The 15,523-nt window shown below is 39.5% G+C and overlaps 2 protein-coding genes across 3 annotated transcripts in view; both read right to left on the bottom strand.

Moving 5' to 3' along the window:
* Positions 1-803: 803 nt before the first annotated feature.
* On the bottom strand, positions 804-7,958 carry LOC106964594 (sodium- and chloride-dependent GABA transporter 2-like). The gene is made up of 14 exons (XM_015060208.1): positions 6,983-7,958; positions 5,653-5,787; positions 5,169-5,309; positions 4,988-5,072; positions 4,787-4,919; positions 4,029-4,163; positions 3,846-3,949; positions 3,620-3,744; positions 2,832-2,944; positions 2,613-2,750; positions 2,337-2,439; positions 1,774-1,874; positions 1,474-1,644; positions 804-1,036 (listed from the first exon to the last, which is right to left on the bottom strand). Exons 1-14 carry the CDS (start codon positions 7,140-7,142, stop codon positions 926-928), a joined length of 1,755 nt encoding a protein of 584 aa, XP_014915694.1. The 5' UTR covers positions 7,143-7,958; the 3' UTR covers positions 804-925.
* A 680-nt stretch (positions 7,959-8,638) lies between these two features.
* Positions 8,639-15,523, bottom strand: part of vwa7 (von Willebrand factor A domain containing 7) — a 12,966-nt gene continuing 6,081 nt past the window's right edge. For both annotated transcript variants that reach the window (XM_015060205.1, XM_015060206.1), the window contains exons 5-17: positions 15,049-15,177; positions 14,729-14,924; positions 14,466-14,635; positions 13,564-13,676; positions 12,524-12,640; positions 11,754-11,954; positions 11,531-11,663; positions 10,762-10,914; positions 10,578-10,670; positions 10,197-10,477; positions 9,640-9,776; positions 9,376-9,535; positions 8,639-9,269 (exon numbers count right to left, since the gene is read on the bottom strand). In XM_015060205.1, the coding sequence (XP_014915691.1) occupies positions 8,712-9,269; positions 9,376-9,535; positions 9,640-9,776; positions 10,197-10,477; positions 10,578-10,670; positions 10,762-10,914; positions 11,531-11,663; positions 11,754-11,954; positions 12,524-12,640; positions 13,564-13,676; positions 14,466-14,635; positions 14,729-14,924; positions 15,049-15,177 (2,441 nt within the window). In that variant the 3' untranslated portion in view covers positions 8,639-8,711. The remainder of the gene's footprint in view (positions 9,270-9,375; positions 9,536-9,639; positions 9,777-10,196; positions 10,478-10,577; positions 10,671-10,761; positions 10,915-11,530; positions 11,664-11,753; positions 11,955-12,523; positions 12,641-13,563; positions 13,677-14,465; positions 14,636-14,728; positions 14,925-15,048; positions 15,178-15,523) is intronic.

The following is a 15,523-nucleotide window of genomic DNA, read 5'->3' on the forward strand; positions in this document are numbered from 1 at the left end:
GTACCAAAACAAGAAGATTTATGTTCAGCATTATTGCAATTCAGCACAATTTGCATGTATTTGGAAAAACATTTACTTGTGCATGTTTTGAGTAAAGTATTTTACTCAGTTACATTTGAAATCATATCCATTAATGAGTAGAAAAAAGCTAAAATAAATAAAATATACAAAATCAAACAGCATTGATCCTTTTGTGGGTTAGTGATCAGATCCCTTCGTTGTTGCATCAATTGGAAGACAGGTGCCTTTGTAAAAAAAAAAAAATATATATATATATATATATCATAGAGATATATATTATATGTTGAATTTTATGTTGTATTTCTCTTTATGAAGCTGCTTCTTTAATCAAAAGTACACCAATATCTCCTCTTTTTCGTTGTGAAATACATAAGTGAAACTTTCTTCTGCTCATAAACAAGAAGCAAGGTAACTTTTACTTAAAGTAAGATTTTAATGAGGTACTGTTTATTTTTATTTGAGTAACATTTTAGACTGGTAACTCGTAATTAGGTAAAATTTGATCAAAGTAACTGTACTCTTACTTGAGTACATCATCTTCGTACTCTTTCCAGTTATTTCATTGACTAGGCTGTGTGTCTGAGTCACAAAAGAAAAAAAAAAAAAGGTAACTGAATAAGTAAAATGCTGAACACAGGAGATTATCTGAAAAGAAAGTTCAGAATGAAATCTCATAAAGAGCAGATCTGATGAATGTAAAAAAAAAAAACAACAAACTCTGAGTCACCTTGAACACGGTTGAGGCAGTGCTGTTAAAACGTGGGTTATTTCTAAAGGTGATGACATGAAGCAGATTTTATTTGTGGCTGTTTTACGTCACAGGAGAGCAACAGGTGAGGCTGGTTGACGTGTTAAATTGTAATTTTAAGGAGTTCCATCAGTACATCAGTCTGTACATCTGCTGTCAGTTGGCCATGAATGGCTGCATCAGGTCAACACCCTTGTTTTGTAGCTCAGCTCCTCTTATTTGAGTTGGTGAGTCACTCAGAGCAGGCTGGCACAAGTACTGGAGGCGCTGCAGAACAGTAAAGAAGATCTGCGTCGGTAAGTTCAAAGGAACATGTTTGCTACTAGACTTTGCTGTTGCTGTGTTATTACTGCTGATTTTTGCCACATCAGGGTTAATATATGAAATACATTCCTTAACATAAAATGTTCATAGTTTAAAAATCTACTTTGTAATGTAACTTTACAGAATAGGAATGTAGAGATATCCTTTATCTAACATGTTTTTAATCAGGGTTATCAGCATCTACAGGAGATGTAAATCTGTAAAAAGTTATCTGACACTTCTTCATAAACTTTTGTGGCATTCATTTTCATTTCATCAGTACTCTCCAAATCCTAGCAGAATTTCTCCACAGTTTGGAAATTAAATGCTGTGTTTTCTTTACAATAATAAAAAAAAAATCTTAAATGTAATTTGAATAAAACATTGCTATGCTTTCTCACCTGCCTAGGTGTGCCGCTTGCGGTCATCATCTTATAAAGTGCCCACCCAGGCACAAGCAGGATGGAGGAGAGTGCCAGCACCCAGCCCAACACGTAAGCCCAGGACGGGTAGACGTACCAGCGATTAAAGGTCAGAGGCTGATACTCGACTAAGGAACATATGAAAGATCCCTGCAAGGGCAAACAAGATTGGGTTAGTTAGACTCTGGTTTGAAATTAAGAATAAATAATTGCTGAATTCAACAGTTCACATCTGATCCAGTGACCAAAAGCACTCTGACAGAGAGACAGGTGGCTCACCAGCGAGACCAGTGGTGTGAGGTAAAGCCAGCAGATTTTGAAGAAAGGATTGGCCTTCATCCCTGTCATATCCTCTATGATGCCATACAACCGATCTGCCCCTAAATAATTACATATTGATGAGACTGTATTGCACTTGTTTGAAAGTCGTGTTGTAACATTTAACAGTTAATCAGTCATTTCTTTTATAGGTTTACAATGTGTAAATAACATTTTACAATTATTAAGACCCCAACTAAAGTCAAACTATTTAATCTTGCATTGCAGTAGCATAATTTGAAATAATCACTATAAGTCCAACCTTCAATCTGTGTAATCTTTTGCAGTGAGACAGCAAGGTTGAAAAATACTTTTTATATGAAATCAGGTGGTCCACAATATTTTGTTTGTATATCCTTCTTTTGCCAATAGAACATCTTCTAGTCTCCTATTGAATTACACAAAAGATATTGTGAGAAAGAGGGAACTTTGACCTGTCATCACTGCACAATCTCTCCATATCAGAGCTTTCCAATTTTGACAATTTAAACACATTAAAACATCCATCGCATCAGTGTACGTACCGAACACCCAGCCCATGGACAGAGTTTCAAACACACAGAGGAAGAGGATGCAGGCTCCATTGCATGCGTAGTAGTCAAACAGCTGGAACACAAACATCCCCCCCTTGGAACAACAGCAAAAAAAAAGAAAAAAAAGAAAATCACTTTCTTATTTTAGATGTATGAAAGACGATTTCTTCCAAGTGTTGACCTCACACTTGTGACAAAAACAATTGCAGAAGAACGATTCAGTATTGAAAGGTATAAAACATTAAAGTTTTAACGTTGAACACAGACTTCGGTGATCATGACGAGTTGAGAGAGGAAGCAACTCAGACAGAAGAACAGGAGGAAGATCTCCCGGCGTCCTGCCCGTCGCAAAGCTCTGGGAAACATGTCAATGATGGACGTCATCACCACCTCCATGGCGACAAACTGAGCAGAGAGCAGGCAATAACAGAATTACATGTTTAGATGAATACTTATGATCCTCCTTCAGTTGCCTGAGCAGCTTACTTGTGTGTCCAGACCCAAGAGGATGAGCATGACGAAGAAGCAGATGGACCAGAGCTGGGGCAGAGGCATCATGGCCACCGCCTGAGGGTATGCGATGAATGCCAGGCCTGGACCTGGAAAACAAAGTCAAAGTGATGATTTAATAATCTCCTTCTTTTAATATGCTTTAATTAATCCATTAACTGCCCTACCAGGTAAAAACCAAACTAATAACACTGTGGAGTTTTATAAAACGAATAAACAGAAATTTTTGCAAAGACATTTTTTTTTCTTTTTTTCCAACAGAACTTAATTGTTTAGGGCAATGACATTTGCTTCCTGGAAACAGTGAAAGTTTCAGTCCTTCATGTAAGATCAATTTGGAATGTTGTCATGTTACAACCACAACCAATTGGGGTTTTATGTCACGGATCAACGCCGGTGGGTGAGTAACTGTGAGGGGTGGAAGAAAACCTGGGAAAGGTTCTCATTTTGAGTTTTGAAAATAAAAACATGCTAAATATAACTTGCACAATATTTGTATTTAATCAACAATATGTAGAGTCAACCATTCTATAATGATTCAGGCTGCAGGGATTTTGTCCAGCCGAGAAGGTGAAACTTAGTCTCTAAGTTTTTGCAGTCACTATCAAGTTTCTTTGAGGATTGCCCTGAAATCAGCCCCGTCCATTTTTCCATCAACTCTGCCCAGGTTTCCTGTCCCTGCTAAAAATAAAAGAGAAAAAACATCCCCACAGAACTTCCATAAGGATGACGTTACGTATGTCTGAAAATGTGTAAATATGCACCTGACTCGGCCACCTCTGCAATGGGAATGCCTTGCTGATGAGCCATGAAACCCAGCACAGAGAACACGGCGAACCCAGCTACAACACTGGTGCCACTGTTCAGGAAACACAGCCACAGGCAGTCCCTAACAAAACAGAGCAATGCCACATTCATTGTACTTGATACATGGATAATATACTTCAGCAGAGATGCAGAATGCCTATAGGCACCAACAAGCTGTTCTACCTGTAGCAGTTGTTATTGTGTTTGTTGTAGCTGCCCAATACGGTTATAGAGCCGACCCCAACACTGTAGGAGAAGAAGATCTGTGCGCCGGCCTCCATCCACACCTGCCCCAACAACAGCATCAGTGGCCACGTTTGTCTCAAAACTCAGCTTTTCTTCAGTCTTTCGTCCCTCAGAGCCTACCTGAGGGTCAGTGAGTCGTGACGGTTCAGGAAGAAGATAATAAAGGACTCCTTCAAGAGCGCCGGGAAGAGTCAGTCCTCGGATCAAAAGGATTACCAACATGACATACGGGAAGGTGGCAGTGAAGTACACCACCTGAAAAAAGGGGAAACATAAGCTGACAATTTAAAGCCAAACTTTGAATAGCACCTTCTACATTTTTGGCATCTTTGACAGTCATGTGTATTATGTGGTAGCAATAAGCTGTGGCATAATTTCACTGAAATTCTGATAAAAGTTAAGTCAGGTTGAGTAGATTTTTTTTTCTGCATTCTGAAAAATCATTCTTGGTATTGTCTAAGCACAACAGTGAATGTGGAACAATTTGCACGTTTATGTGATGTTCAGAAAAAATTTCCTTATTTTTCTTACCTGCCATGTACTTCAAACCACTGGCTTTTGTTTCTACCGGTTGTCATGGTGACCATAAGATACCATTCTGTGTTGGAGTGGCTTGTTTAGCTCCTGTACCACTCCTTTACCCTCACTGTGTGTGGTTTTAAAACAAATTCTTCCATTTCAAATGCTGACTACAGAAAACAGTCTTCTGAGTGACATATTATTTATATCCAAAGGTAATTAGAGGGCATGGATCAACAACTGAAGCTTCGTACACGTTCTGAAAAACTAAAAATATTAAGCTAAAACTACATGTATTTTAGACTTTTTTCTGCTTATAAATGCAGCACCAGTGATTCTGTAAAAAAGGATCATCTAACCTTTCCTGTGGACTTGACTCCTTTCCAGATGCAGAAGTAGCAGATGATCCACATTACAATCAAGCACAACAGCACCTCCCACCTGATGCTGCCCACCTCCTCAATTCCCCCTGAGATAGCCAGGACACGCCGTCTAAAAATCAAAAACGCATTTCGTATCGGCCTCATAAGTAGCTGAGCAGCTTCCTTAGCTTTACTTACTCCCAGAATTCTGTGGCCGCTGAGGTGGAATTAGTCCCGTTGGTCCACTTGGAGGTGCTGTTTGTTGAAAAGTCCACACAGTCCTCTGAAAAAGATGGTGGTGAAAAAGGTCTGTCTCTATGCTTCTGTGATTATGTTGCGTCTGACGGCAAGGAACATTTTTAACACATTTGCATGCAACCTGTGTTCCAGTAGTTGTTGCAACTGGCCCAGGGGAGCTGGGAGCTGAAGGAGAAGATGAAATAGAGCAAAGCCCAGGACAGAATAATGATGTACGTCATGCAGCTGTAGAAGAGGATCAGCTGTCCTCCAAAGCCTATACCTGCAGAACAGAAAACAACAAAAGCCTCGATTTATCCAGTGCCTGAAGTGAGATATTCCACTTAGACACAAAAGTAAAGTTAGAAAACTGTTTAAATCAGGTTAATGTTTGAACCCTCAGGAAAGTCCTACACATCAGCAATCTTGTTAGCATTTGACAAGTGCAGGCAAACAATCTGAAAGGGCTCCTTTAAGATTTGATTAAATATTTCTAAATTTGCTGCTGTGACTCTAAGCTTCTATTTGCAGGAGAACCATCCATTTTATATTTTGACCTTATCAGTGAGTTGTTCATGATGTTTTACTTTCTCTGTTTCCAAAGAGTAAAGTCCTGCAGGGCTTACCTTCTGCTAGCGGACACAGCTTCCTCCAGCAGGTGATGCCCCCCTCCTGGGTGTACTGGCCCATGGTTGTTTCCAGCAGGAACAGAGGTACGCCACAGGTCACCACAAAAACCAGATATGGCACCAAGAATGCACCTGATATTTACAAAAATAATCAGCTACTTGGCTGAGAGGATCAAAACAACAAATTAAGACACTAGATTCTGATATTTGCATTGTACTGGAACCATTTTCTTGATGTTTTTTGAATAGTAGAATTTATTTTTTTTTTTACAGTTTCCCATGTTGCAATCAACAACGTATGACTTTTATTAGGATTTCATGTGAAAGACCAACATAAAATAGTGCATCATTGTGAAGAGGAAGGAAACCTTGCATCATATTTCTTCCATTTCTCAACTATGCACTTGTTTGTGTTGGCGTCTCAACTAAAATCCTGACATAATATGCTAAAGTTTGCGTTTAAAACATGAGGAAATATAGAAAGACACAACTCCTTAAATGTTTTAATGGCAGAAAAGTAAAGTAAAATAATGTCCTAAGATATTTAGAATATAACAATGCAGAAAACCATTTATAAAATCAAAGGTGAGCCACTGACATTGGATCCACTGGAGCATAGTCTGCAGATCATTCTCCCAACTTGTTTCTCATTACTGAAAGGTTACATCCCTAAATAGAGTAATACCACAAGATTTCTTGGGAAGGTTTTAATATTTTAAGTTTCCATGAAGGATAATGTTCTCCTGGAAGAATTTGAACCTTGAGTTAAAATCAATAAATGTTTCGACCGTTTCGACAATCATCAATTGGTCCTGAGAACAGGAATGTTGCACTTTGACTCTTTGTTTGAACAAATCGGAACATCCTAGACATTTTTTCATTATTTATTTACTTTCAGTTAATCTGCTCACGTGGTTTCAATCAATCCCTAAAACTACGAGAGTCTCACAGGGATGATTTGAAGACATCACCTCAAGTTGACAAGAAAAAGTCTTTTAAAACACTTAAATCCCCAGAAAACATGGAACAAATCTCCTGTTTTATTTTACCCTTCATAGAGCTCATTACTCTGGTATTTGCAGTGGGAAACAAATACAGTTTTTATCCCCAAATTTACAGCTTTGCATAATATACTTTTTGTAAAATTGTTATTTAGCTGACTGATGCATCTCATCTCATCTCGGCTTTAATTTATAAAAACCTATATATACTGTATATTATTTAAATTCGGGCTGCTGACCAGACTGATTTCAGTATTAATTTTCTTCAGGTTTTCTTATCGTAGAGTAAAGCCATGATTATCAGTTTAAATCTAGCATCGCCTTACCCCCTCCGTTTTTGTAGCAGAGGTACGGGAACCTCCAGACGTTGCCGAGGCCGACAACATTTCCAGCTACGGCCAGGAGAAACTCCACCTTGCTTCCCCAGTGTCCTCTCTCCTCCACCTCTGGTGGAAGCTCTTTCTGGCCACACTTTTCATTCAACATGCCAACGGGTTTGGTCTAGACCCAGAGTTTCTCTTGATCTCTGAACTGTGTGTCTGGTTGTCTTTCTATGTAGCACAGACATGTAATAAACAACTGTATGGGCAGTTAATCAGTTTTCAGTGAAATTGTAAATTATTTCCAAGCTGTCGGCGATGTTTTGTTTACAGAGCTCGTCGTAGAGGTCTTGACAACTGTGAAACAGATGTAAATTAGGAATGGGACAGTGAAACGCGCTGCTTAAAATATTGCCCATTCATTTCAACACACTTCAACAGGTGGGCCCATTGAGATTGGTAGCAATGGCTTTTAATTCCAGATAGAGAACTCATAAATCCTTTTGTTATATTGGATGGATGGATCTGCTTTGCCTTCAAAGAGAATTAGTGATGTGAAAAGATACTGTAGGGGGATAAAATTATGCTAATAGTTAATAATTATGTTGCTCTAGCTGTTTTGCACAAGGGAATGTACTGCAGCAAAATGCGAGTCAAGAGATCTGCATTAACCAAAGGACGAACTGGACTGATTGAGAACCACATCCACGGACAGATTTGAGTATAAATATGCTTTGTTCTCAGTGGGTGGGGGTTAGGGAGTATGGTGTGATTTGTTTTTATTAGCCACCTTTCACTCCATAACAATATTAACCAAACACACAGAAAGGTAATTACTTTGAAGTTTAGTTTATCTTGTGAATTTTGATGATCTGTGATGCTGTGAACCTGTTTCCATCCTAAAGGTGTGTAAAGTCTTTTTGGAGTGTGTGGCTCGTTGAAACACCTGAGCATTTCTGAGACCCAACTGATCGTTGGGATTACTGAACGCAACGATCAGTAATTGTTGGGTTTTTGACAGGATAGCTGTCAAAATAGCCAAATCAAAAAAAAAGGTTTAACAGAAAGAAAGCAAAAGCTCCATCACCATCTCAGTCCCCAAAGCTAGGTAATTGAGAACATTTGTGGAGTGAACTGAAGGGAAGAAAATACACATCTGAATGTTAGAGACACTGTAGAAAGAGGAATGGAGAAATATCTCCCTTGCTCAGTGGGCTCCAATAACTTTACATGTAAAAAGAGACCATTAAGTTCTAGTGGTAAAAGAGAGCTGTTCAAAGAATTAACAGGAGAGGTGTCAATAAGTGTGAAACCAGGAACGTTCTGAAAGGTAATTATTAAGCATTATTTTTTCCTGTTGCACTAAATAAGTGTGTTCAAATGAAATATTACGTTCATTAGAAGTTTGCGGTGAGAGATCATGCTGTCGCAACAAAGGATTCATGTATTTGGAGGCTTTTTACACATCTTTACCAGTGGTGCCAATAGGTGTGGGAGGTTCTAAAATTATTTATCTTTCTCCATCTTCCTGCTTCGAACTGCTACCTTATACTTCTCTCACTAAAATGTACCATCTAGTACTTTTAAAAAATTTTCATATCCTATTAGGAAAGTTATAATTTGGTGCTTTGGTGCATTTTATAATTATTCGTTTCACATTAAAGCATTATCAGCATTTATTTGAATACTTTTATTTATTTGAAGCTAGCCGCAAAACATTTGTAATTACATAGATCTACATCAGAGGGGACCACAGCAGGCCCACCAACAGGAAAACGATGCCCGTCAGTGCTGCTCGTCCGGTTCCACTGGTTTCTGTGGTCGTGTCACTCTGTCCCCTCTGCTGGTCAGAAGTCAGAATACAGCGCTTCATATTTCCAGCTTTGTCCCACACCAGCAGCTCGGCTTGAGCCGAGCAGCAGCTGGACGTGTACACGACCCACAGGGGCTGCGATGAAGCCAGTCTCCACTCAGACACGTTCAGAGGGGACTCCCCTGTCCGTAACCTGGCTGTGCGGTGGTGGTGATGCCGATGGTGGCCGGTTGTTTTGTTTTTGTGTGGGCGTTGATGCTCCAGGTCGGGCAGGGCCTCCTCAAAGCTGTCCTCCATGGGTGGCGGCTTGATGAAAACTGTCAAAACACCGCCGCCTTTCTGCATCTGGAGGGCAGCGAGGCCAGAGTGGACATCATCAGACACGACCAGAGACACTCTCCAGCTGGACTTGGTGCAATCCGCCGGACAGTCAGACTGGATCCATGCAGCAGAGCAAGACGGTGGAGATCTGTCAGCATCCTGTCAGAAAGCAATGGCAATGACCAGTCAAGGAGGAGTCTGTACTAACAGACTCCTCCTCTTAGGAGAATCAAAGTATATGAATCAAATACTTTCTTTTGCTCACCAAAGGGACCACAGTTAAAAATGCCACTGCATAGTTTGATTCCAGTGAGTTCAGTGCGTGAACAGTGAGCGTGAGCGTCACAGTCGCTCCAGCCTGAGCCGTGGCAGGAGTGAGGAGGCTCACCTCTGCATCGGAAGAGCCTTGTTCCTTAACAAACAACCTGATTAACAAAAAGCCCAAATTTGCATTAACGTGAGTGACAATTTCTAACATAGAGTTAAAGAATATCCCTTCAGCAGATTCATTTCTATTCTGTCTGCGTACCTGTGTGGCCCCCTCGTCAGAAGATAACCCCAGTCATCGTCAGCTGTTATATTAAAAAGTTGAGCAGGACCGTGGTTGTAGATGGTGAAGCTCACCACTGTGTGGTGGCCTGGTACGAGCTGGGGGGTCGACATCATCTGAGGAGATTGAGATGCACAAAGTGATAAGTGAACTATTAAAACTATAGAGCTAAATTACTGTAAATGGACAAAACTGGACATGTTTATTTACATGTCCAGTTATTTGGTTATGGCTAGAAAAGGTCCCTAGATCGGCTTCAAATTAAAAGGTTATTTTAGTGTGTGTTATGGAATCTTGGCAAGTTTTGATAACCTTGAATTTTTGTGTGACTGGTCAAACAAAAACTGAATTATTCTACACTTGAACTCTTGATTGTTTTTTTACACTCACTTTAAAATATGCTGTTTTTGAAAACAAGCAGGAATTTTCTGAACATTTGTCTGAGATTAGCACTAACTTAGATTGAGACAAGCATGGAAACAAGTGAAAATCAACTCAGCTATACCAAATTGATTAAAAATAACCCTTTTTTTAACCTTTATCTGAACGTGAGTGGGCTGAATCTTCTCTGTGGAAACTCTCTCCAGCTTCTTCCCTCTGCTGTCCAAGCCTGCAAGTTGAACACTGAAGGGAACTGTGGGGACGTAGTCCACGAAGCCCACAAGCTCCTCCAAGCCATGGGCGGGCACAGAGGAAGACTGATTCAGCTTCACTTCCTGAAGACTCTCTCCTTCAGCACCAAGCAGCGTCGCGTAAAACGACCCCTCTGGAGGGGAAGATTGGCCCGTCACTGTGAGCACCAGGAAGGCTGGGGCACCTGAAATATATATGTATATATAATGTATGGTAACCACACATTAAAGTAGCAGAATTTTGAAAGAGACACATTAACACCCAGTAAATAAACAAAGCTTCACCTGCCACAGGACTGCCCTCCACTCTGGCCAGACCTGGGTGTGTATTATTAGTCACAGTGGCAAAGTAGTACAGGAAGTCTACACTGCTGTCACCTGGTAGTATGAATCAGAAAACAAAGATTTCTTAGACTGACCTTTCACTTCCGGTCATGTTAAAACATACTGTAGATATGTTTTTGTTTACCTATCACAGTGAAGGTTAGGTGATCGTCACTCTTGGCTTGCAGCTTCCATTGACCAGCCTGAACAGGAGGCAAGAGTTTGATACGATAAAAACCCTGGAAGTGCTCCAACTCTGCTAGATGGCCTTGCTCTCTCAGTATGGATTGTCTTTTGTCTGAAAATTGAGAAGACATTAACAGGTTACTCAGCCATCTTCAGATTGAACAGAACACAGCAGCCAGACTGCAGACCAAACCACAGAAGTTTTGTCACATCGCACCACCACTCACCCCCCTGCACTGACTCCTCAGGGTACACTTTAGGATCTCGGGCTTTGAATGGCCAATCACGAGAATGTATGTTGGGACTTTCTAGCAGATCCCTAAGATTATGTGAGCACTGTCTGCTGGTTGTGCCACATACAACGCTGGAAACTAGAAGTGACAAAACCTTCTCAGCAACGTTACAGGACTCTGCAACCCTCTCCCCTATGAGTTTAAAAAGCTTGTTTTACAATAGCTTTTAATTAACTATTCAATGTACTTATGTCTAATGGCTTTGATGTTTTTTGTGGACAACTCTGTGACCTATAGCTTGAAAGGCCCTACATAAATAACATTTTACATATTTATTTATTCAAAAGGAATTCTAAGAAGGTAGTGGTGAACTGTGTGGACTTTTAACTCAGAAAGAGAAGAAAAATATGCTTCTTGACATAGAACTCCATATTCAGATACGTTCTCCTGACATTGCATTGGATGATACACTTTTGGAAACCGTGCAAACATTACCTGACGGACTGGTGAGGATACACTCAGACATGGTGCCCGTTATGTGTAGGATGATGTTTTCTACTGAGCTGTCAACTCTGAAGGAATGCACAGACATTAACTCTGGATCACTTTTTGCACGGAAGAGGGTCACCTGAGAAGAAGAGAGTGGTTTGGTATGCAGCTTTGATTCACAGCTGGAAGAGTGATATGTTTAAAAAAAAATATGGAGTTAACTATTTACCTTGTCCACAGCAGTGTTGTCCTCCACTATGGTGGAGACCTTGTGGATGTCAGAGTTGGTGGTGAATACAGCCATTCCTCCTGACACGAGCGACAGGGAGGAGTAGAGAGAGAAGCGATCGGGGGACAGAGGTTTCTTACTGCTTCTCTTCCTCCTACTGCTGCTTTTCTGTGTCTGCTCTTCAGTGAGGAGAAATGTTATCTGCAGAAAGTCCAACCACAAAGCTGAACACAAATACCTCTTCCTTTGTAGCTGTCTGCTTGTGTTTTCAGTGTGTATGCCTTGTTGTTCAAGGCCTACACAGCATTAAAAAAATGAAATAATGTGGCTCATAAATGTAAATACTGATATTTCCATAATTATTTAAATATATTTTAATTGTACAAATACTGAAATATTTAAATTATTTAATAATCACGAACTATTTTTTTCGGTATTTATTTGGATTTTTTTGCGCTTTATATTGTTCCTAACATTTGATTGGCTTCCCAGGACAGCCATTTAATTTTCAACCAATCATATTGTCTCTGACAGTGTCAAATCTGCTGAATGATTTTGAGCAACAGGTCAAATTATTAAAAAAAAAACAACAACACACATTTAATAATAATAGATTTTTTCCCCACATATAATGAAGTCAGATATTAATAATTTTTTTATAAAGAGTAAAAATATTTTACTTGTTATACATTTACTTATCTGTTGATCTCAATAACGCTTCCATTGCTGGGATTTTTTTTTTTAAGTCTCTTCTTTAAAGTTGAACCCACCTTGCTCCGTTTCTCAAGTGCGAGCGCCTTCACAGCATCAAAGAGATGAGCGTCTTTGGGAGAAGCGTCAGTGAACACGAAGATTTCAGACTCTGGTGGGCTGCGACTGAGGGCCAGCTGTGAACACACACACAGGTCGTCAGCATGTGTATTTTTGTTTTGTGCAGAACTCACTTCTTCTTCTTCAAAAAGCCTGGCAACTGAGTGTTGAGCAGAAACAAAGGCACAAATCAAACGACATTGGCAAACACTGCCATCGTGTGGATAAAAAGGAGACCTACAACTGTATTTCACAGTCATAGAAAGTCATTACTTACTACTTAGACACTGTTTGGCACAAATAAAAGAAAATATATTTCAAAGTTTAAATATGATGCCTTTAGTTTAGAAAGTTTGGAATAAAAAGAAAAAAAAGGAAAATAAACAAACTTGTTTTATTATCATTTTCAGCTACATTATCTCCAAGGTAATGTTTCAACTACATTATATGAGACAATAAATGGTTTTTAAAAATTATTAAATTAAAAACCTAGACAGTGTGACATTCTTTTGAATGCAGCTCGACTTTTGCAAGATTTGCAGGGCCAGATAATCTAAGCCACTTCCTCTCTGCCAAGTAGTTCAACTTCAATCAGATTGGACAGAGAAGATTTAAATACAAATGACTGTCACGCATGAGTTAGAGGAAAACTAGAGAATAGTTGGTGAGCAACTGCTTTGCAAATCAGGTCTGGGTCTTTATAGTGTTCGTAATGCCACAAAACATTATCTACAAACACTTTTTTGTTTAGAGTTATCAAAGTGTCACTGAATCTACGTGTCCTTCAAAGAAGCATGAAAGAGTGACTTACAAAAAAATAGCACATAAAAATAATTTCTAACTTCACCCGTTGTTTTTTTTTTTTTTTTAATTAAGATTAACTGTATTTCTTTAGGATGTATTGTCACTATAAATACAATTTCACCAGTAGGGCTTCCATATTATTATAATGATGAGCTTTTGTTCTTTTTACTCTGAATTTTTTAGTTTCTAAATTTACCTGAATGGCAGAAAAACACATTTCTGGTTCATCTCCTCCTCCCAGAGCCATCAGGGTCTCCATGTGCTCCATGAACTGGTTTGGATCATCAGCTTCATAAACTGGTCCAAATTCTTTAAAATTAAAGAAATATATTATTGTGAAAACGATAAAATTAAAGTTATAAGAAAAGACTTTATAACAAATGCGATCCAAATACCAAATTACTTTAACAGTTACACAGTTTGTTTTTTCTGTATCTGTTGTTCTAAGAAAGCATAAAAAAGAAGTGGGTTAGGGCAGGGGAGTGTTTTATTGTTCTGTATCATATGATAATAATATGATATGATAATGTATATACTTTCATGATTTGGCTTTTTCCTTGAAAAATAATAGGATAACTGGTGATTATTGCAGGATAAAAAGCTTTAGAAGGTCATGTAGCTGTGGTGGACGATGCGTTTTTATCAGGAAGATAGAAAAACCTTGCAGATAAAACCCAGGCAAGTGACGACAGATCAATCAAACCCTCATATTTTACCTTGAATTTACTGAAATAAGGTCATCAGAAATTAAACTTTGTTCATGTTCAGTCATTCCCTTGGTTTTAGTTGTATATTTGATCATTTTCATATTCTAAATATCACAAAACCATATTTGCATTATTAATATTCAATTAGAGCAGAAGTGCTTAGTTTTTTACATACACGACAGACATGTGTTGATGTCATGATGATCCAACACACAACTGCCGTACTTAAATGACAAGTTCCCCTATGCATCCCCTTAAGCGTGCCTACTTGTCATGCTGTCTGTAAAGCCGAGGAAAAGATGAAGATGTGAACTGTTTGAAAGAATAAATTGCTGTGCTACAGCTCCATTTGCTTGTGAAGCGTGTCAACAAAAAGTGAAAGTGGGGTCACTTGGATCATGGAAGGGCACAAGCAGAAAGGTGCCAGGCTGCTCTGCACGGCTGGCTCGGCTCTGGATGATGGAGTGAGCCCTGAGTCGGGCGGCGGTGATCTCCTCGAACATGCTGCCTGTGGTATCCATGACAAACACCAATGCAGGAGCCTGCCTCACGCTGAAGAGCCTGTCAGCGGATGTTTTTCATTGATTCATACAGTAGTACTGAGAGAACTGCGTTAGGCGTTTGGAGCATTTCATAGGATTAGTCTCAACTTACTTCAGGAAGGCCTTGGGGCCCACAGTGTCTTTAAGATCTCTCAGGGCAGTCTGGGTGGCTATGGCAGCCAGACCTGCAGCTTCCACATGGAGGTAATGGTGAGGGGAGAAGATTGATGAGGTGGTGTCTTTGTTGATCCCCCCCGTGGCACTCAGAAGTCTACTTTTGTCAAGAAAGCCTCCATGGCTGCATTTGCCTGTAAGAGAAAGGTTGGTTCTGCTGAGGTCACAGGCTGAGCAGGAAGAATGAATAAATACCTCACAATTAAAAAAAAAAGAAAAAAAAGGAACCCACTGAACTGCAGGTGCATGAACTTTTACCTTTAGGCTTAAAGGGAAAAGAGCTGCTGGTGGTGTACCCGGTGGTGAGCAGGTTTGAGTTTTTCAGAGTTGGTAGGAGATTGTTTCTGCAGGTAGGAGTGAAGCAGTCCTTACAGGTTGGTGTATCTTCTGCCAGCAAAACAAACAAATTTTCAGATGTAACTAAAATAGTTGAAACACAGATGATAACTTTATATTCCTCATTATTCTAAAATAATGATTTAGTGCCTGTTTTTAATGCAGCGTGTGCTGTGAAGGAAGTCTTTAGTGACACGCAAAGTAGAATACTATGTTAGAAGTACTAAGTGCCATTATGAAAGTGTGCCATGTTACTGGTCATAACAAGCAACAAAATTCATTTGTGCAGTCATTTCAATTTCAGTTGCAAATATCACTGACAACACAACGTAGTTACTAGAAGCTCTGAGTCACAATATGCACCTTAGCTCTATATATATATATATATATATATATA

The sequence above is a fragment of the Poecilia latipinna genome, unplaced genomic scaffold, assembly GCF_001443285.1.
Source record: "Poecilia latipinna isolate Pla-1442-1.1 unplaced genomic scaffold, P_latipinna-1.0 Scaffold1693, whole genome shotgun sequence".
Lineage (NCBI taxonomy): Eukaryota > Metazoa > Chordata > Actinopteri > Cyprinodontiformes > Poeciliidae > Poecilia > Poecilia latipinna.

Bases quoted from the DNA above. Each gene is read 5' to 3' on its own strand.
- LOC106964594 (XM_015060208.1), bottom strand. From the start codon at position 7,142: ATGTTGAATGAAAAGTGTGGCCAGAAAGAGCTTCCACCAGAGGTGGAG. The intron at 5,788-6,982 runs GTAAGGCGATGC...TGTAAATATCAG, and splicing joins CTGCTACAAAAACGGAGGGG to GTGCATTCTTGGTGCCATAT. The intron at 1,875-2,336 runs GTACGTACACTG...GTAATTATTTAG, and splicing joins GTCCATGGGCTGGGTGTTCG to GGGCAGATCGGTTGTATGGC.